Consider the following 22,932-nt stretch of genomic DNA (forward strand, 5'->3'; position numbering starts at 1 on the left):
TTCAGAGCTAGTTCTCTGGTTTTATAGTATTTGTGTGAGTTACTATACAATGGCCTTTCTTACTCCTCTGTCAAGGTTAATTTATTGGCCATTTCAGCATGTGTGGCAATGGATCCTCATGTCAAAATATTTTTAAAATGGGTTTTGCATAAGAGGCCTCCAAGAAAACCAGTGACCACTCCTTGGAATGTTAAGTTTGTGTTAGAGAAGCTAACACTTTCTCCATTTGAACCAGCTAATCTGGGTGATATGAGGTTCTTAACATGGAAACCAGTTGTACTGATTGCTTTGACCTCTGCAAAAAGAGTATGTGATTTGCAAGCTCTGATGGTGAGTCAACTGTATCTCATTTTTCACAGGGATAGGGTTTCTTTGATAATTAATACTTATTTTATGTTTAAAGTGGTATCTATGTTTACTTTAAACCAAATTGTCCGTCTCCCCATTTTCATTCCTGAACCCAAAAATAAGGGAGAAAATATACTTCTTACCTCGGATGTCCACTGAAAGTTTTGGTACGCTCTTGACCGAGCTAAATCTTTCAGAAATGTTTGTCAGGTTTTCATTTTTTTGTGAAGGTAAGGCAAAGGGACAAACTGTGTCAAAATAGACTATTTGCAAATGATTGTCTAAGGTTATTAGGTTGTGTTATACTCAGCACAGCAAAACTATTCTAGGCAGGGCCAAGGCCCACTCTACTGGGGCCTTGGCTTCATCTATGAGTTTCTGGAAAGAGTTGGATTCTGGAAGTATTCTAGAAGCTGCAACTTCGTCTGTAGTACATAATTTTGTAAAGCACTATAAGCTTAGTTCTTTTTCTAGGTCTAGATCAGGCTTTGCAAGGACCATTCTCCAGTGACTTCTTACACCTCCCAAATGTAGTTAAGGTAATCTACCTGTATTGCTAAGAATAATGCAGTAGTAAACAAAATGATGAACATAGTACAGTTGTGTAAGTAAACTTACCATAACTATAGATGTTCGAACAATCACTGCTGCAGTAGCTGCTCCCTCCCTCCATCATTTTTTTTGTGTGTGTGTGTGTGTATTGTTTATGCAAGGATGTGGTCTGTTTATTTTTGTCCTTCCTAGCATTGTCCTTTTCACATAGGTGGGTTCTGGCAGTGGTGGCTTTGGTATAACTGGTCATGAATTGCTTATTCCTATACAAGAGACCTAGCTTTTTGTGATCTTTAGTGTCAGCCTCCGTCTCCCTGTTGACAGGAAAGCTCTGAAGGGTTTGGTGACCATAGTCAGCTCAGCTTGAGCTGCCTGACAGCTTGGGTTGTAGAAGTTGCCCTGAAGGTTTGGAATTTGCCTAGCTGTTATGTCCTTTGCAGGATATAACCCATATAGCTAAGGCTACTACAGCAGTGATCATTCGAACATCTGCTGATATGGTAAGTTTACTTGCACAACTGTACTTACTTTGTGTGATCTCTATTTTTATATCTTTAACCTTATCCAGATAACTACAACAAATGTATTGTTTTCTGTTTTGTCAACAGTTAAAGCAAGGACAGCACAGTTAGCCAAAATAAAGTGGGTGGTGAACATTGTTTTCTATGTGTTTCAGGTAAGCAGATCATGTATTTAAAGGACAACTATATCCTAAACGTAACATTTCCTTTATCTAAATTCTTCCCTACAGAATGGTCCTCTTACTTCCACATATTAAAGAGCATTACTTATGTTTCTTCCCTTGTGTGGCATTTCTGTGCTAGCCAGCTTTTTCAGTTGGTTTTGACTGCAGTTTCATTATATTTTTTTATTAATTTGTCACCCTTGCTGTTTCACCATTTTGCGTATCATAATTGAAGGTTTTGTGCCAACGAATGTACATATAGCTAGGTACATGCTGCTGTCTTTTCTTTTTTTCACACACAATGGGGTCATGAGTTATTTTGGTTAAAAATGTTAGTCTGTCTTTCTGTGTAATGTAATTTACAGCAGAATTATTTCCCTCCACTAGGGTCATAATCTTTTTAGAGCTTTTGTGTTCTGAAGATGATTTTATTTTTATTTTTTATTTATTTATCATTTGTTGACCGGGAAAGTCCGACTAGGTTCCACAGAGCCTGTTTTCAGCGGAGGCCCGGGGAGAAATGCTCCAGATGCATGTCTTTGGAATGTGGGAGGAAACCGGAGTACCCAGAGGAAACCCACGCGAACACAGGGAGAACATGCAAACTCCACACAGAAGGCACCCCAGCCGAGAATCGAACCGGAGAACCTCTTGCTGTGAGGTGACAACGTTAACCACTGCACCACTGCGCCGCCCTATGATGAAACCTGATTAGCACTGAGAATCTCACCAATTAGCTGAGCTTTACAAGCCAGAGAATATGATGATTTGGTTGACTTTGGGAAGGCATGTAGCAGAAAGATTGGACTTGAAATTCAAAACAGTCTTTCTTTATAAATTTGCTGTTAATTTCCTTTTATTTCTGCAAATGCTGTTTACTGTAACACATGAAAATACTATTTAGCTATTTCTTTACATTTCTGCAAGTGCATAGGAAAGAAATATGTAAGAATCCCAGCAGACCAGTCACATCACTGACACACTTCCTGAAGCTTCTGTTTTTCTCACCTCTTTGTTGTAAGTGAATGGAATTTTAAACTGGTTTTAGTTAATTAAGCTGTATTAACCTTAGCAGTTGTGCCCTCACAGTGCAAAAAGTGTTTCTTTTTTTAAATATGTGGCAGTCTTTACCAAGCCTTAGACATTCATTCATACTTTTATTCCTTCTAGGAATTTCTTTTATAAAGAATCGGGAGTTTGTGGCCTGTTATTGCTTTCTAAAGTTGCCACAGTACATGAACTTTGTCTCCTGTTGTGAGCTATCAATCACAGCAGCAAACAGCTCAAATTATATTTGCCACTTTGACAGATAAGAAGGGGAGGTGTTTAGGGGGAGGGGAGATGAGTTTAAGGACTGCAACTCAGGCATAACAAAAGAATGAAAACTGGCCACTTTAGAAAGAAAAAGAAGTAACAGGCACTGAGAATACTGTTCTGTGTGATTATCCCTGTTTGTCTTTTAAGTAGTCATTGGAAAGCAAGAAATGATAATTAAGCCTGACTGACTAAAAGAAGCAGGGTATTATGTAAACATAGAGGTAAAGTCAGTGCATTGACAGGAGCTTAGGGGCTATGATGTAATATTTAAAGCCAAGCACTGCATTGTGGGATACATAGAGGTAGACTAAAAAATTAAGATGCTGGACCCCATGTAGGCAGACTCTGGAATTCTATTTTAAAAAGTAGAGTCCAAAAGTGGTATTAAAATGTCGGAAACATCAAGACATGATGAAATAAACATGCCTTTTTCAGTCTGTGGGTAAGGTTCATCTTTAAGCTGGAATATGATTCCTAAATTAGTGGATTTGCAAGACCTTTTGAACATAATTTGGCTGGTAAGTATTTTCTATTTGGGGACATAGGCTATTACTAGGTTATTGGTCCAGTAGACCATTAGAAGTCTAGCCAATGCAAATCACACTGTTTTGTTTCTTGTAGCTTAAGTGCACAGCTCGATGGTAAATTTATATTTCACGTCCTATCATCAAAGGTGGGCCTTAAAGAAAACTAGGGCACTACTGATGTGAAATGGAGGTTTGTTCAGTAGGTTGGGTATCATTTGGAAGCGATCACTATTGCACCTACATGTTCTGATTTTATTGTGATATAGGTTTAGATCCTCAGTGTGTGTGGGTATTGGTGCTATGTTCAGTTTTCTAGTGGTGTATGAGGTTAAGCAGGACTTGGTCTCTTACATCCTGTTAGGGCAGGGAGAATTTCCTACACAAGAGCTTCTAGGAGATGATATAAACCAACAAGGCTCTTACTTGAAATTTTCTTGGTTAGGAAGCCTTGTGTTTATTTAGTTGGGTGATGCGTTTGGATAAGCACATGTCAAAGGGACACTGTATTCTCTTATTGGTGTGATTAATAATGAATTGAGGGGAAAAGTAATTTCCTTGGATATGAAAATCCTAGGTCTATCACTTGTGGATCACTTTCAGGACTTTTGAGAAACACCACTTTGTCATGCCAGATTGTTGGCATGCAAAGCAGCGTGCATCTCTAAGCAAAGTTTCAAATTTTTAATTCTTTATTGAATCAGTTGTGAGATTCTTGCTCATGGACATTAATGCTGTCTCCAAATTAAGGTGACTCAAGAAAATGTATGTTTTTGTTTTTACTGCTTTTTTCTTTTTGTGTTTGGGCAACCTCAAACTTCGTGTGTTTAGATATTACAATTCTAGGCAGAGCAACACTAAACCCACATATGCGGAGGCCCTTAACATTAACCTGCCCAAACAACAAGGACCTCCAAAGCTGAAACGCAAACAAACACCAGTCACAACCAAAGTGACACATAGCTCACAAAACCAGTGTGCCACCCAACAACAGCCCCCAAGGCAAGACAACATACCCAATACTTTAGTCATAGGTGACTGTATAGTCAGGCACACTGATGTCTCACTCACCAGGCTGAGCAAGGAGAAAATTACAGTCAGCTGCCTGTCGGGTGCCAGGATCCGCCACATAACGCATGCACTCAAGTCACTTCACAACAAGTACAAATATGACTGTGTCATTGTCCATGTTGGAGTGAATGACTTGAGACGTACCTCCCTGGACTACATGAAAAGAGACATGGAAGAGCTCTCGGATCATGTGGCCCAGGCAGGTATGACCCTAGCCCTGAGTAGCATCCTGCCTTTGCCCAGAATGATACCACAGTATAAGGACAAAATGATTGACTTCAACAATTGGCTAAGCTTCTGGTGTCATTCATAGGGGATCCAGTATCTGTCTACCTGGGACGACATGATCTACAAACCACGATGCTTTGCCAGAGATGGCCTGCACCTGTCACCCTTGGGATTCAGGTTACTGACTAAAGCTCTTGCCACCCCTATAGTGCCTTTTTTAGGCAAGGTTCAAAGGACAAAACCACCACCGTAACAGGTGCAAGCATGCAAAATCTGAAGGCAATGCTACACAATGCTAGAAGTCTAAACCTCAAAATGCACTCTCTCTTGAGGTCCTCCTAAAAATAGAGAACATTGATACCTGTGCAGTAACTGAGATGTGGTTCAAGACTCCAGAGAGCACCCCTGCAATACCAGGCTGCAACTCTTACCACACGTTTTGGCCACCAAACCAAGACCGAAACACTAAAGGTGGAGGAGTGTCCATATTCACACCTCCAGGCTAGTTGCCCAACACAATGCATCTGAAATTCTCCAGGTGAAACTAACACTAGGTAAGACTGCAATCCAAATTGTAGCTTGCTACAGATCTCCCACCATGCCCCAAGATTCTCACTACACCTTTCTAAACATACTGGAAAATATTAAGATACAACAAAACACCCTAATACTGGGTGATTTCAACTACCCTGCCATTAACTGGGAAAACTACTCAGGTACCAACACCTTTTCCCAACGGTTCTTGGAATTCATAAATTCCAATGCCCTGGATCAACTAATCCATTGTCTGACCAGGGGCTCCAGTATCTGAGACCTGGCCATTAACATGGGAGATAGATGCTCCACACCAGTCGTCACCCCCTCATTGGTCAGGTCTGACCATAAGCAAATCACCCTTGACACCCACATTCCACCCCCACCCCCCAGTAAGGAAACCTCTGTAAAAAACTTCTCCAAAGCAAACTTCATGCTACTTAAGTCAGAAGTGACAAACTTCATGGCACCCATGCAAATGGGCGCTGAAAGTTCAACTGCTGAATCCTACACAAAGGCACTGTATGAGCACATCCACTCGTGCATAAATCGTGCAATCCCAAATAGAACCAAGACGCTGTCCTCCAAAAAAAGGAAGCCAATCTGCCCTGCCATAAACAAACTATACAACAGAAGGAATAAACTGTTACAGAAAAGAGGAAAATCCCAGGATGCAAAACACTCCCTTACCAGCCTCAGTAAGAAGCTGAGATCCCTCATAAAATCCTCTAAAGCTAGTTATGAAAATAAAATTGCCAAAGATTCCAAAGACAGCCACAAGGCATTCTAAATTTATATCAAGAATCTAAATGGCAATGCTCAGATCTGTTCTGAGCTACAACAGAATGGCATTAAATATACTGATCCCAAGGATATTGCCAATATCCTGGTAGATCGATTTAGTGCCAACTTCACCCCCCTCTCACCCCCTAAATGGCCCATCTCAATACCAGAAGATTGCTGAATTCCGGTAATCATGGCCACACAGGTAGAAACCGCACTCTCCAAAGCTAAGAATACAGCATCCATGGGACCAGATGACATCTCGGGCTGTGTACTACATGAACTACAAAATGAACTGGAACCTCGCCTAAGTGTCATGTTTAATCATAGCTTCACCTCAGGTTTCGTACCCACTGAGTGGCGCACAGCTATAGTTATCCCACTCCACAAAGGGGGATCCACCTTGGATCCGTCTGACGAGCCTGCTCTGCAAGGGCATGGAACACATTATCATGGAACTTATAAACAAAGACATTGGCAAAGACATTGGCAACCTTCAAACACTGGACCTCACCCAGTTTGGGTTTGTGAAAGGCCGATTTTGTCTCCTGAACCTGATTGACTTATTCAAATCAGTCTCCAGAGCTGTGGACGAGGGTAAGGCGGTCCCCATGGCCTATCTGAACCTCGCCAAGGCCTTCGACACCATCCTCACTTTGGAATTCTAGATAAACTTACTAAGCTGGACATAAATCCCTATGTCACTCGATGGGTTGCGAACTGGCTTACTGACAGAACCCAGACTGTAAAAGTAGCCGACTCCAAATTCAGCTCCAGACAAGTGGAGTACCTCAGTGTTCATTCCAGAGACCTCTCTTGTTTGGCATCTACTTCTCTGAAGTACAGGCCATCACTAAGGGACTCTGGGTAGCAAAGGTCACAGATGACTGCAAACTGGGAGCCATTATTGAATTCCCAAATGATGTGGATATTCTAGAAAAGAGCCTTACAGAAACAGATGCTTGGTGCCAGAGCCATGGGCTCAAGCTTAATGCCAAGAAATGTATAGTTATCCCCTTTGGGAAAAAACATGTACCCATGAATTACCACATAGGTGGCAGTACACTAAACACCGAAAGTGTGATAAGAGACTTAGGGACACAGGTGGACACTGGTCTCACCTTCGATAACCACATCGCCACAACAGTCAGGAAATACTTCTGTGTATACATAACAGAATGCACATATAAACGTTAAGCGCTTTCAACTGAATGTAACTCAGTCTTCATCAGAACAAGGTATCTCCATTAAAACAGGGTATATATAGTGTCAGTTGCTTGTTACATTTTTTAAATAATTGCGCCAAAATTCTTAAAGCTACAATGCAATATTCCTATATGCTCTATGTTAAAACACTGTGATGATTATGAATATACTCCATCTTTACTAAGACATGAATTAACTAACTAGATGTGACTATATTAATATTAATATATCTAATTGCCTTATTATATGACTAAAAATATTTCGTAACTACTTAAAAAATACACACATAAAAACTAAACATTATGTATAAAAACTATTGTAAGAACAACTATTATATATGAATACCAATTATATAAAAATTAGTCTATTTGATTAATAATTTACATGTAACACACTAAATGTAGTAATTAATACAAAATTTATCAAGTTGACAGTGAAAGAATTAATCAAATTCACAATAAAAGAATTCATGAATGCATAATAATTGAATATAATATGTACATTTTATAAATATTTAAAAAAAATTTTTTTTTAATATAAATATGTATAAATATGTATAAAAAGCATAATTATATTAAAATTGTATAAAAAAATATATATAAATAAACATATGTACCTAATAACGACAGTGTCATTGATCTTCCAAAAATGGTTTAATGCTAATGTGGTCATTAAGCCCTGGATATCTAGTAGCATCAGTTCTTATCTGCCAAATGCTTTCTTTTAGGGCCAACCGTACTTTCCAATTACCACTGAAAGTATCTTGGTTGACCTGGTCAATAATACTAAACACAAAATTATGTTGTTCACCTTTATCTTCAATGTGTCTATATAGTGCATTGTTCTTATCCTTCTTGCGTATTTTATAAAGGTGTTCATAAATACGCTTTTTAAACATCCTCTCGGTTTTCCCTATATAAAATGCAGTGCATACTGTGCATTTAGCAATATATACTATTTGTTTAGTGTTACAGTTTCCACCTAAATTTCTAATTTCTGTGTTATTAACATCACTTAATATTAGTTTATCAACCATATTAATGTATGAGCATTGATGGCAGGATCCACATCTCATGCTTCCTTTAGTATTTCTACTCAAGTTATCCTTTTTCTTATCTGTGTGTTCTAGCAGCCTTTTTAAATTGGGTGCCATTTTGTATACTATAACAGGTTGTGTACATAGTATAGTACCCAAATTATTGGAAGTAATAACATCCCAATGTCTAATTAATATATCCTTTATATAATGTACATATGGCGAGTATGTTAAAATACATGCTCTATTAAAATTATTTATTTTGTTCAAGTTAGATTCATCTATTAATTCTTTAACACCTAACAATGTTTTGTATCGATGTCCCCATTGTGAGGACACACATTGAGTAATGTCTTTGAGTAATTTTTCCGGATAGCCTCTTTTCTTGAACATAGAGTATAATAACTTAATCTCTTCTTCCATAACTTGCTTAGTGGAAGACATTCTTGCTATCCTGACACATTGCCCTTTGACAACATTTTTGAACATGAACGGTGGATGGTTACTATTGTATTGGATATAGTCATTCGAGAAGGTAGGTTTCCTATAAATCTTAGATGCATATCCTATGTCAGTATTGCTAATGTAAGTATCCAAATATGATATAGATCTCTTATCATAACTATAAGTGAATTTTAAAAAATCTGTTGTATTATTCAGATATACAATGAACTCTTCTACCTCTTCTTCAGGACCCTTCCATATGATGAACATATCATCCAAATATCTGGCGTAAAACACCACATATTTGTAATATGGACTTTTAAATAGATATTCGTTTTCCCATTCTAACATTACCATATTGGCAAAAATAGGTGCGCAAGATGCCCCCATAGCAACACCTATTTTTTGCCTAAAGTACTCTCCTTGAAAAGTGATATAGTTGTAGTCCAAAACTATGGACATTAATTCAGTTAATACACATATTCTATCCCAACTATGTCCTGAATATTTCTTTAAACTATTCATAAAATAATCTAATCCAGTCTCTTTTGGTATACTACTATACAAGTCGACTACACCTATAGTAATAAATGAATAGCTTTGATTCCATACATCCGCAGTAAGATTGTTTAAAAAACTCCATGAATCTTTCATGATGTGGGGTATCACTTTATATATATATATGCTTAGTCCATGCGTCAATAAGTACTCCAATATTATATGTCTTAGATTTAGACCCTGAAACTATTGGTCTATATGGAGGGTCTTCCATGGACTTATGAATTTTGGGTATACCCACCATTTTGGCTAGTATAGGATAATCAGTCTTGAGAAATGTGTAAATTTCATCACTTATTCTATTGTCAGTCTGATATTCCTCTAAAAATAGGTCTATCCTTTTATATCCTATGTTGATCCGTTCGGGACAAACTCAAAAAAACAATAGAACTTCCCAAACAGGTCTGTCCACCCAACAAAAACAGTCAGCAAAATAAATCCAATCCGGTTAAGATAAAAATTCTTATTTAATATGACAAACAAAATCAGGTTTAGTGCTTTCACTCGCAACAACAGCGAGCTTCCTCAGAACAGTTAGAATCAGTTCCTTACGTACATTTATATTTAAAATTGGCGCCAAAAAAGCGCTGTTTTTAGAAGGTGTTTGATTTAAAATGATATGACATCATTCCACAATTCAAAATAAACTTCTTAAATTACCCACATACAGTTAATCTCCTATTGTTGTCAGTAAGTGCATATATGCAGCAAATAAACATATGTTTGTATAAAAATATGTTTATATAAAAATAGTGTAGCTTAGCTTAGCTACTTTAAAATACTTGTGTTGTAAACACAAGATATATGTTTGATTCAGTTGTTTAACATCAATAGAGGTTTAATGGACATATAATCATTTATGCCTGGTGTAAATGTAGCGTCTGTTAATACCTGCCAGTATAGTTCTCTATATGCTAAATAATTATTAGTGTTACCTCCTCTTGGGTTGTTCTTTATAACCTCAATAATGGCAAATTTGAATGCATGTTCAGTCCCTTTTTCAATGATATGTCTGGCCAAAGCATTCTTCTTGTCCCTCTTTTTTATACAGTATGTATGGGAATAAATTCTTTGCTTAAAAAACCTCTCGGTCTTCCCAATGTAAAATGCTGGACAGACCGTACACAAAGCAATATATACCAGCATCTTTGTTTTGCAGTTCCCTTTTGACATATATATTTTGGTCCTATTTAAATTCATTAGTTTCACAGGGCTGTTTTCATTAATATAACTGCACTGATTGCATGCCCCACATTTACTTGTGTGTGTGTTAACTTCAATCCTTCCATGTTTTGATAATTCTAATAAATACTTTATGTTCCTTCCCATTTTGTTAACAAATATTGGTCTGTTTCCCACCTTGTCCAATATTTCCTGTTCCCTTATTAACATGTTCCAATTGTTTGTCATAATGTCTTTGATTACATTACTGAAAGGACCGTACTCAATAATACATGCCTTTTTAAAGTTGTTAACGACTGTTGTAGTTGTGTCATTAATAACTAGTTCTTGTCCTATATTCGAGGCATTTGATCCAAGTAGTGATGTATATCTACTGTCTCTTAATTCCATGATGTAACTGGATATATCATTCATTAAATCTAAGTCATATCCTCTTTCTAAAAATAAAGATGTAATAAATTCTATCTCTTTAACCATGTCAGTATATTCAGATGTCATTCGCATGGCTCTAATACATTGGCCTTTATATATATTACATTTCACCTTTCTCGGATGATAACTGTAAAAGTCTATGTAGGAGTTTGAAAAGGTGTTTTTTCTGTAAATATTTGATTTTAAACACCCATTATTGACAGAAACTAGTGTATCCAGATATGGTACCCCTTGGTTGTTATGAACTGCAGTGAATTTTAAATATTTACTACTAGAATTGATATAAGTAATAAAATCCAAATAAGAACTGTCCTCACCATTCCACATTATATAGATATCGTCCAAAAATCTAGAGTAATAACAAATGGACTTGAAGTATGTGCTGTTGAAAATATAGTCGTCCTCCCATTCCAGCATGACCAGGTTAGCAAACATGGGTGCACATGCTGCACCCATAGCTACTCCCCTGGTCTGCTTGAAAAGCTCCCCTTCAAAATATATGAAGTTATTTTCTAATACAATAGACATCAAGTCCACTAATAGTGTTATTTTGTCCCAAGTCATGTTTGTATGTTTTCTTAGGCAGTTGGTAAATGCTTCCAGACCTTCGTCAATAGGGATGCTACTAAATAGATCAGTGACGTCTATACTGCTGAATACTATATTATTGTTATATTTAGAGATAGGATAATTTTTCAAAAATTCCCAAGAGTCTTTTACCAGATGTTGAACATTGTCATATATTGGTTTCAGCATGTTGTCAATGACCACCCCAATAGGGAAGGTCTTTGACTTGCTACCTGAAATTATCGGGCGAAAAGGGGGGTTGATGTAATCCTTGTGAACCTTAGGAATTCCCACAATGGTGGCCATAGTGGGATAGTCCACAGACATGTAGTGGTATAAATCCTCTGATATTCTCTGATCTAAAAAGTATTCTTCTAAATACGTCTATTCTTTTATAGGCTATATTAACCTCATTCTGTGATATGCAAGATGTCATTAATAATACCACTATATGTGATGGCATCGTAGATTACGATGCCACCCCCCTTATCCGGTTTCATTACCCTGATGTTACTATTATTCTGTAACTCATTTAAAGTGAGAATTTCCTTTTCAGTTAAGTTGGATTTAGTTTTGTACCCTTTGAATGCTTTATTCGCTAAATATAATTCTCTAGTTACCTTATTGTCATATTTCTGAATGCTAGGGTTACTAATGGGCATAAAACTGCTCTTCTTTTTTAAAGAGTCAGTGGCCGCATCAACTTTCTGGTCTTTGTTTCCAAACATCATAGATAGATTTAATTTTCTAATATATTTTTTGAACTCTAATATGTTGTTCACTATATTAAATTTTGGTGTAGGAATAAATTTTAGCCCCTTAGATAATAGACTAAAATGGGTTCTGTCTAGTTGGATATTACTATAATTATATATTTTAAAATTGTTACATGTACTCACGATTTGATTAGTGACTACAATGTCTGGGGTGTCATGACAACTTGTGTCGTTAATAATGTTCTGAACCTTATTTACTAGTACTTCATTTTCCACTTTTCCCCTTTCTTCCACTTCCCAAAGTTCTTTCCCCCTGGGTTGTGAAAAAACTCATCAGTGTCACTTTCCCTATGGGCATGTGGTCTGTCATACTCCTGAGTGTACATTTCCGAGTTTTTATGGGATTTGCTCCATGTGTAATTTGTGTGGTTTTTGTACTGATCCCTATCTCTATGTAACTTCTTTTGCTTGCGTTCATGAGCCTTCTTTGCCCTAAAATCCGCATTGTCAAACTGTTTGTAAAATAAAGTTTCCCATTGTGAAAATGCCAAGTCTTGTGTTATTACATTATTAAGTTTCTCTACTTCAGTTAAAAGTTTGCACAACTTCACATCGTTATATTTAATCAACAGTCTCATATATTGGAATCCAAAATTGTCAAATAAAGAATTAAAGTCCGTTTTTACCTCATTATCTATGTCAATACCCAATGGTAGTTTGTAAAATCTCAAACCCATGGGTACAATGTTAATAGAAATACAAAAATTTAAATAAGCATTGTCTAGTTTCAAGGCATTAATCATATTAAGTTTTTTACCAAACATATATATCGAATCCTTTAAAGTGCCCTTTTGTTTTAAATTGCTAACATTATTATTGTTGTCAAAATTACAGTCCTGACCAAGAAACTCTTGTAACATATTACGTTTCTGGTCTCTATTTGAATGGTTAACAGTACCTTTTTCCAGTTTGTTATTACTGGAAACGTGAGCATAAGTCCTTGTAGGCTGTGTATGCTTCGGTCTTGTGCCCACACGTTTCATTTCCTCAGACAAGTTTCCAAAGGAAAAGTCAAATGTGAATTCAGTCCCTGTCGTTTTGTTGTTAAAATTGGAAGCAGAAATACATGGTAAGTCTATCGCACATCCGTGTGCACAGCCAGTGGTCTGCCCATTTGGTATTCCAGGCGAGGATGTGTCCGGTACATCGTCATTAATGAAATTAGAAGCAGAATGTACTGATTTTCCGTTGTTACTGACGGTGTGGTGCAGTTCAGTCCTGACATTCTCGGTAGTCAGAACGTTTACCCGAGAATCAATTAAACCGAGGATCTTGCTGAACAGATCTGCTAACTTAGATACCTCATCGCGTAAGGCAGCAACTTCTGCTTTCAATTGCTCCATTTCAGAACCGGAGCTAGGTGAGGTATCCGTGATCGAATTGTTGGTGGAATCCATAGTGCAACTCCAGAATAAATGTTGATCCGTTCGGGACAAACTCAAAAAAACAATAGAACTTCCCAGTCTCCTTTGGTATACTACTATACAAGTCGACTACACCTATAGTAATAAATGAATAGCCTTGATTCCATACATCCGCAGTAAGATTGTTTAAAAAACTCCATGAATCTTTCATGATGTGGGGTATCACTTTATATATATGCTTAGTCCATGCGTCAATAAGTACTCCAATATTATATGTCTTAGATTTAGACCCTGAAACTATTGGTCTATATGGAGGGTCTTCCATGGACTTATGAATTTTGGGTATGCCCACCATTTTGGCTAGTATAGGATAATCAGTCTTGAGAAATGTGTAAATTTCATCACTTATTCTATTGTCAGTCCGATATTCCTCTAAAAAGAGGTCTATCCTTTTATATCCTATGTTGATTTCATTCAGTGAAACGACTTCATACTTTCCTGAGTCATACAACAAATTGTGTATTTTGCTGTTATAATCCAAAGTGTAACTGACTACAATTCCGCCCCCTTTATCAGGTTTCATAATGCGGATGTCTTTGTTTTGCATAATCTCTTTCAAACATTTCCTTTCTTCTTTGGTTAAATTGTCAACATAGCTATACTTTTGTCCCTTATTGCTATGTATGTCATTATTTAACCAATGTTATAGTTTTTATGTGTGTATTTTTTAAGTAGTTACGAAATATTTTTAGTCATATAATAAGGCAATTAGATATATTAATATTAATATAGTCACATCTAGTTAGTTAATTCATGTCTTAGTAAAGATGGAGTATATTCATAATCATCACAGTGTTTTAACATAAAGCATATAGGTATATTGCATTGTAGCTTTAAGAATTTTGGCGCAATTATTTAAAAAATGTAACAAGCAACTGACACTATATATACCCTGTTTTAATGGAGATACCTTGTTCTGATGAAGACTGAGTTACATTCAGTTGAAAGCGCTTAACGTTTATATGTGCATTCTGTTATGTATATGTTTTAGTGGATTTATGGAATAAATTTTCACACTTGTACAAGCTGAATTTTTCTGCATCCAGCACATCCATTAAGGTTATATTGTCATGTTTCGCTGAGGTTTGGTGTTTGGTCGTTCTCTGGATATGGCTGGTAGCGAGGGAGATTCGTCAGCTTCATTGTCGAGTGGGGAATTCAAACAACTAAGAGCGGAGGTCACGGCTCTACAATCCGATGTACAGAAGCTACTGTCGTTGGTCACAGAAGTACTGGCGGAGCGTAAGGAACCGGCACATTTGTTGGCAAGCAACCACGGTGAGAGCTTGTCTCACGTTAAAGACAAGCAACAGAGTTGCGATTGCGTTTGTTCCAAGCATGACAAGGTTGTAAATTCTGCAAGTAACGAAATGGTAGACTTCCGTAATAGTAGAATTCCTTCTACTAAAGATAGGGGACTAATGCGCACACCGGATTTGGAGATTCCGATGTTACTGAAGGAGAATTCTTTTCACTCACACCACGAAAATACACGTATTGACATGCCTAACTTATGTGGTGATGAAATAAACATTAGTTTGAATTCTCCTATAAACCAAAGGGGACACACTTCTAACAAGGGATTATGTTTATTGTCCCCGAGTGAAGACTTTACGTTTGATTTTAGTTTTCAGCATAACCGAAGGGAAAGGGACAATTTTATAAACAGAAAACTGGGAGCAAGACCCAAAGAAACACAAGCAGTTAAACAATATGGTAATGCCAAAAGGAAAGACTATTGTGATAAAAAAGGTACTGTTCCACATTTATCCAGTTCTATTAATGATAAAAAACGGATGTATGAACATCATATGGACAACAGTATATGTGATAACACAGGACATGTTTTTAATCAATTTTTATGTGATGATTACAATTTTGACAATGATATTTATAGAGAAAAAATGTGAATTTTAATATTTTACAGTTTAAGCAAAATAGTTTGAGAGAGATGATTTTTAGTTTTAGTAAAAAACTGTTACAATACAAGAATACCAAGATAGATATAGCCTATTTATCGAAATGTCTCAACACTAAGGTAGTACCCAAAGGAATTAGATTTTTTAAGTTACCTTTGGGCATTAATTACAATAATGAAATTAAAAAAGAATTCAATGAAATGTTTGATAATTTTGGTCTGGTATATCTTAGGACATTGATTAAATATAATGATGAGAAGATGATTAATTTGGCCAATGAAGTTGAAAGTATGAACAATGTTATAATTTAACATCATGATTTTGGTAAATGGAAAGATTTATATAATAAACAATTTGACATAACACAGAGTAAGGTCAAAAATATTTTTGAGAGGAAAAATAGAAAATTAATGAGGGATATAGAGGCTTACGAAAACAATAGAGCCTATGTATGGCCAGCAGACAGGGAGGAGAATATACATACAGAGAGAGTACAATACAGAGAAAGGAAAAGAAGTAACTATAGGGAAGAAAATTTTCGGGGGGGAAGATTTTTTCCCGCCCCAAAACACAACATACCTTACCGCAAGTGGAATTAACGAATCAAGTAGATACAGCTACAGTGAAGTTGGTTGGTAAAAACTGTGTGCAAAACAGTAATACACCAGTTGTTAATGACACTTTTAGTGCTGTAATTCAGAGGAAGAATGTAAGTATGTTTTATAACCCGCCTAGTCTGTGCACCCAGGAAACAAACATTAGCAACAATGATCTTAATGATAAGAAACAGATAGTAAGTTCATTTAATGGATTTAATGTATACAACTACACCGACATGGTTATTCAACAGGAATTTTTTCATTTAATGAGTAAAGGGATGAGGTTTATACCGCTATAGGGATGAACTTGGTGGACACCATCAAGGAAATCAAGATGTACTGCAGGAGATTAAATTTAGCAGTACAATTTGACCCTACACAAAATACGGACAACATTAATAAAATAAGTAAGCTTAAGAAAAAAAGTACATATGTACCGGCTAGTATTCAGCAAGTAAGTAACTATGAACGGATGGTTAACAAAGATATAGATTGGTTAAATGACATACATAGCAGTAAGGGACAAAAGTATAGCTATGTTGACAATTTAACCAAAGAAGAAAGGAAATGTTTGAAAGAGATTATGCAAAACAAAGACATCCGCATTATGAAACCTGATAAAGGGGGTGGAATTGTAGTCAGTTACACTTTGGATTATAACAGCAAAATACACAATTTGTTGTATGACTCAGGAAAGTATGAAGTCGTTTCACTGAATGAAATCAATATAGGATATAAAAGGATAGACCTCTTTTTAGAGGAATATCGGATTGACAATAGAATAAGTGATGAAATTTACACATTTCTCAAGACTGATTATCCTATACTAGCCAAAATGGTGGGTATACCCAAAATTCATAAGTCCATGGAAGACCCTCCATATAGACCAATAGTTTCAGGGTCTAAATCTAAGACGTATAATATTGGAGTACTTATTGACGCATGGACTAAGCATATATATAAAGTGATACCCCACATCATGAAAGATTCATGGAGTTTTTTAAACAATCTTACTGCGGATGTATGGAATCAAGGCTATTCATTTATTACTATAGATGTAGTCGACTTGTATAGTAGTATACCAAAAGAGACTGGATTAGATTATTTTATGAATTGTTTAAAGAAATATTCAGGACATAGTTGGGATAGAATATGTGTATTAACTGAATTAATGTCCATAGTTTTGGACTACAACTATATCACTTTTCAAGGAGAGTACTTTAGACAAAAAAATAGGTGTTGCTATGGGGGCATCTTGCGCACCTATTTTTGCCAATATGGTAATGTTAGAATGGGAAAACGAATATCTATTTAAAAGTCCATATTACAAATATGTGGTGTTTCACGAGATATTTGGATGATATGTTCATCATATGGAAGGGTCCTGAAGAAGAGGTAGAAGAGTTCATTGTATGTCTGAATAATACAACAGATTTTTTAAAATTCACTTATAGTTATGATAAGAGATCTATATCATATTTGGATACTTACATTAGCAATACTGACATAGGATATGCATCTAAGATTTATAGGAAACCTACCTTCTCGAATGACTATATCCAATACAATAGTAACCATCCACCGTTCATGTTCAAAAATGTTGTCAAAGGGCAATGTGTCAGGATAGCAAGAATGTCTTCCACTAAGCAAGTTATGGAAGAAGAGATTAAGTTATTATACTCTATGTTCAAGAAAAGAGGCTATCCGGAAAAATTACTCAAAGACATTACTCAATATGTGTCCTCACAATGGGGACTTCGATACAAACCATTGTTAGGTGTTAAAGAATTAATAGATGAATCTAACTTGAACAAAATAAATAATTTTAATAGAGCATGTATTTTAACATACGCCATATGTACATTATATAAAGGATATATTAATTAGACATTGGGATGTTATTACTTCCAATAATTTGGGTACTATACTAGGTACACAACCTGTTATAGTATACAAAATGGCACCCAATTTAAAAAGGCTGCTAGAACACACAGATAAGAAAAAGGATAACTTGAGTAGAAATACTAAAGGAAGCATGAGATGTGGATCCTGCCATCAATGCTCATACATTAATATGGTTGATAAACTAATATTAAGTGATGTTAATAACACAGAAATTAGAAATTTAGGTGGAAACTGTAACACTAAACAAATAGTATATATTGCTAAATGCACAGTATGCACTGCATTTTATATAGGGAAAACCGAGAGAGAGGATGTTTAAAAAGCGTATTTATGAACACCTTTATAAAATCTAAGAAGGATAAGAACAATGCCCTATATAGACACATTGAAGATAAAGGTGAACAACATAATTTTGTGTTTAGTATTATTGACCAGGTCAACCAAGATACTTTCAGTGGTAATTGGAAAGTACGGTTGGCCCTAAAAGAAAGCATTTGGCAGATAAGAACTGATGCTACTAGATATCCGGGGCTTAATGACCACATTAGCATTAAACCATTTTTGGAAGATCAATGACACTGTCGTTATTAAGTACATATGTTTATTTATATATATTTTTTATACAATTTTAATATAATTATGCTTTTTATACATATTTATACATATTTATATAAAAAAAAAATTTTTTAAATATTTATAAAATGTACATATATTCAATTATTATGCATTCATGAATTCTTTTATTGTGAATTTGATTAATTCTTTCACTGTCAACTTGATAAATTTTGTATTAATTACTACATTTAGTGTGTTACATGTAAATTATTAATCAAATAGACTAATTTTTATATAATTGGTATTCATATATAATAGTTGTTCTTATAATAGTTTTTATATATAATGGTTAGTTTTTATATGTGTATTTTTTTATGTAGTTAAGAAATATTTTAGTCATACAATAAGGCAATTAGATATACTAATATTAATATAGTCACATCTAGTTAGTTAATTCATGTCTTAGTAAAGATGGAGTATATTCATAATCATCACAGTGTTTTAACATAGAGCATATAGGTATATTGCATTGTAGCTTTAAGATTTTTGGCGCAATTTTTTAAAAATGTAACAAGCAACTGACACTATATATACACTGTTTTAATGGAGATACCTTGTTCTGATGAAGACTGAGTTACATTCAGTTGAAAGCGCTTAACGTTTATATGTGGATTCTGTTATGTATATGTTTTAGTGGATTTATGGAATAAATTTTCACACTCGTACGAGCTGAATTTTTCTGCATCCAGCACATCCATTAAGGTTACATAGTAGTGTTTCGCTGAGGTTTGGTGTTTGGTCGTTCTTTGGATATGGCTGGTAGCGAGGGAGATTTGTCAGCTTCATCGTCGAGTGTGGAATTTAAACAACTAAGAGCGGAGGTCACGGCTCTACAATCCGATGTACAGAAGCTACTGTCGTTGGTTACGGAAGTATTGGCGGAGCGTAAGGAACCGGCGCATTTGTTGGCAAGCAATCACGGTGAGAGTTTATCTCACGCTAAAGATAAGCAAAAGAGTTGTGAGTGCGTTCGTTCTAAGCAAGACAAGGTTGTATATGCTACAAGTAACGAATTGACAGACTTTCGCAATAGTAGAATTCTTTCTACTAAAGATAGGGGACTAATGCGCACACCGGATTTGGAGATTCCGATGTTACTGAAGGAGAATTCTTTTCACTCACACCACGATAATACATGCATTGACATGCCAAATTTATGTGGGGATGAAATAAACATTAGTTTGAATTCTCCTATAAACCAAAGGGGACACACTTCTAACAAGGGATTATGTTTATTGTCCCCGAGTGAAGACTTTACGTTTGATTTTAGTTTTCAGCATAACCGAAGGGAAAGGGACAATTTTATAAACAGAAAACTGGGAGCAAGACCCAAAGAAACACAAGCAGTTAAACAATATGGTAATGCCAAAAGGAAAGACTATTGTGATAAAAAAGGTACTGTTCCACATTTATCCAGTTCTATTAATGATAAAAAACGGATGTATGAACATCATATGGACAACAGTATATGTGATAACACAGGACATGTTTTTAATCAATTTTTATGTGATGATTACAATTTTGACAATGATATTTATAGAGAAAAAATGTGAATTTTAATATTTTACAGTTTAAGCAAAATAGTTTGAGAGAGATGATTTTTAGTTTTAGTAAAAAACTGTTACAATACAAGAATACCAAGATAGATATAGCCTATTTATCGAAATGTCTCAACACTAAGGTAGTACCCAAAGGAATTAGATTTTTTAAGTTACCTTTGGGCATTAATTACAATAATGAAATTAAAAAAGAATTCAATGAAATGTTTGATAATTTTGGTCTGGTATATCTTAGGACATTGATTAAATATAATGATGAGAAGATGATTAATTTGGCCAATGAAGTTGAAAGTATGAACAATGTTATAATTTAACATCATGATTTTGGTAAATGGAAAGATTTATATAATAAACAATTTGACATAACACAGAGTAAGGTCAAAAATATTTTTGAGAGGAAAAATAGAAAATTAATGAGGGATATAGAGGCTTACGAAAACAATAGAGCCTATGTATGGCCAGCAGACAGGGAGGAGAATATACATACAGAGAGAGTACAATACAGAGAAAGGAAAAGAAGTAACTATAGGGAAGAAAATTTTCGGGGAAGATTTTTCCCGCCCCAAAACACAACAACATACCTTACAGCAAGTGGAATTAACGAATCAAGTAGATACAGCTACAGTGAAGTTGGTTGGTAAAAACTGTGTGCAAAACAGTAATACACCAGTTGTTAATGACACTTTTAGTGCTGTAATTCAGAGGAAGAATGTAAGTATGTTTTATAACCCGCCTAGTCTGTGCACCCAGGAAACAAACATTAGCAACAATGATCTTAATGATAAGAAACAGATAGTAAGTTCATTTAATGGATTTAATGTATACAACTACACCGACATGGTTATTCAACAGGAATTTTTTCATTTAATGAGTAAAGGGATGAGGTTTATACCCGCTATAGGGATGAACTTGGTGGACACCATCAAGGAAATCAAGATGTACTGCAGGAGATTAAATTTAGCAGTACAATTTGACCCTACACAAAATACGGACAACATTAATAAAATAAGTAAGCTTAAGAAAAAAAGTACATATGTACCGGCTAGTATTCAGCAAGTAAGTAACTATGAACGGATGGTTAACAAAGATATAGATTGGTTAAATGACATACATAGCAGTAAGGGACAAAAGTATAGCTATGTTGACAATTTAACCAAAGAAGAAAGGAAATGTTTGAAAGAGATTATGCAAAACAAAGACATCCGCATTTTGAAACCTGATAAAGGGGGTGGAATTGTAGTCAGTTACACTTTGGATTATAACAGCAAAATACACAATTTGTTGTATGACTCAGGAAAGTATGAAGTCGTTTCACTGAATGAAATCAATATAGGATATAAAAGGATAGACCTCTTTTTAGAGGAATATCGGATTGACAATAGAATAAGTGATGAAATTTACACATTTCTCAAGACTGATTATCCTATACTAGCCAAAATGGTGGGTATACCCAAAATTCATAAGTCCATGGAAGACCCTCCATATAGACCAATAGTTTCAGGGTCTAAATCTAAGACGTATAATATTGGAGTACTTATTGACGCATGGACTAAGCATATATATAAAGTGATACCCCACATCATGAAAGATTCATGGAGTTTTTTAAACAATCTTACTGCGGATGTATGGAATCAAGGCTATTCATTTATTACTATAGATGTAGTCGACTTGTATAGTAGTATACCAAAAGAGACTGGATTAGATTATTTTATGAATTGTTTAAAGAAATATTCAGGACATAGTTGGGATAGAATATGTGTATTAACTGAATTAATGTCCATAGTTTTGGACTACAACTATATCACTTTTCAAGGAGAGTACTTTAGACAAAAAAATAGGTGTTGCTATGGGGGCATCTTGCGCACCTATTTTTGCCAATATGGTAATGTTAGAATGGGAAAACGAATATCTATTTAAAAGTCCATATTACAAATATGTGGTGTTTTACGCCAGATATTTGGATGATATGTTCATCATATGGAAGGGTCCTGAAGAAGAGGTAGAAGAGTTCATTGTATGTCTGAATAATACAACAGATTTTTTAAAATTCACTTATAGTTATGATAAGAGATCTATATCATATTTGGATACTTACATTAGCAATACTGACATAGGATATGCATCTAAGATTTATAGGAAACCTACCTTCTCGAATGACTATATCCAATACAATAGTAACCATCCACCGTTCATGTTCAAAAATGTTGTCAAAGGGCAATGTGTCAGGATAGCAAGAATGTCTTCCACTAAGCAAGTTATGGAAGAAGAGATTAAGTTATTATACTCTATGTTCAAGAAAAGAGGCTATCCGGAAAAATTACTCAAAGACATTACTCAATATGTGTCCTCACAATGGGGACTTCGATACAAACCATTGTTAGGTGTTAAAGAATTAATAGATGAATCTAACTTGAACAAAATAAATAATTTTAATAGAGCATGTATTTTAACATACTCGCCATATGTACATTATATAAAGGATATATTAATTAGACATTGGGATGTTATTACTTCCAATAATTTGGGTACTATACTAGGTACACAACCTGTTATAGTATACAAAATGGCACCCAGTTTAAAAAGGCTGCTAGAACACACAGATAAGAAAAAGGATAACTTGAGTAGAAATACTAAAGGAAGCATGAGATGTGGATCCTGCCATCAATGC

General features: G+C 35.3%; 1 protein-coding gene across 6 annotated transcripts in view; it reads left to right on the top strand.

The window, feature by feature from the left end:
- Positions 1-22,932, top strand: part of LOC122801829 (guided entry of tail-anchored proteins factor 1-like) — a 763,064-nt gene that overhangs the window by 481,139 nt on the left and 258,993 nt on the right. For all 6 annotated transcript variants that reach the window (XM_044071467.1, XM_044071464.1, XM_044071462.1 and 3 more), the window contains one exon: positions 1,509-1,576. In XM_044071467.1, coding sequence (XP_043927402.1) covers positions 1,509-1,576 — 68 coding nt within the window. The remainder of the gene's footprint in view (positions 1-1,508; positions 1,577-22,932) is intronic.

This window comes from Protopterus annectens, chromosome 5.part0 (assembly GCF_019279795.1).
Source record: "Protopterus annectens isolate FY-2018-M chromosome 5.part0, PAN1.0, whole genome shotgun sequence".
NCBI lineage: Eukaryota > Metazoa > Chordata > Ceratodontiformes > Protopteridae > Protopterus > Protopterus annectens.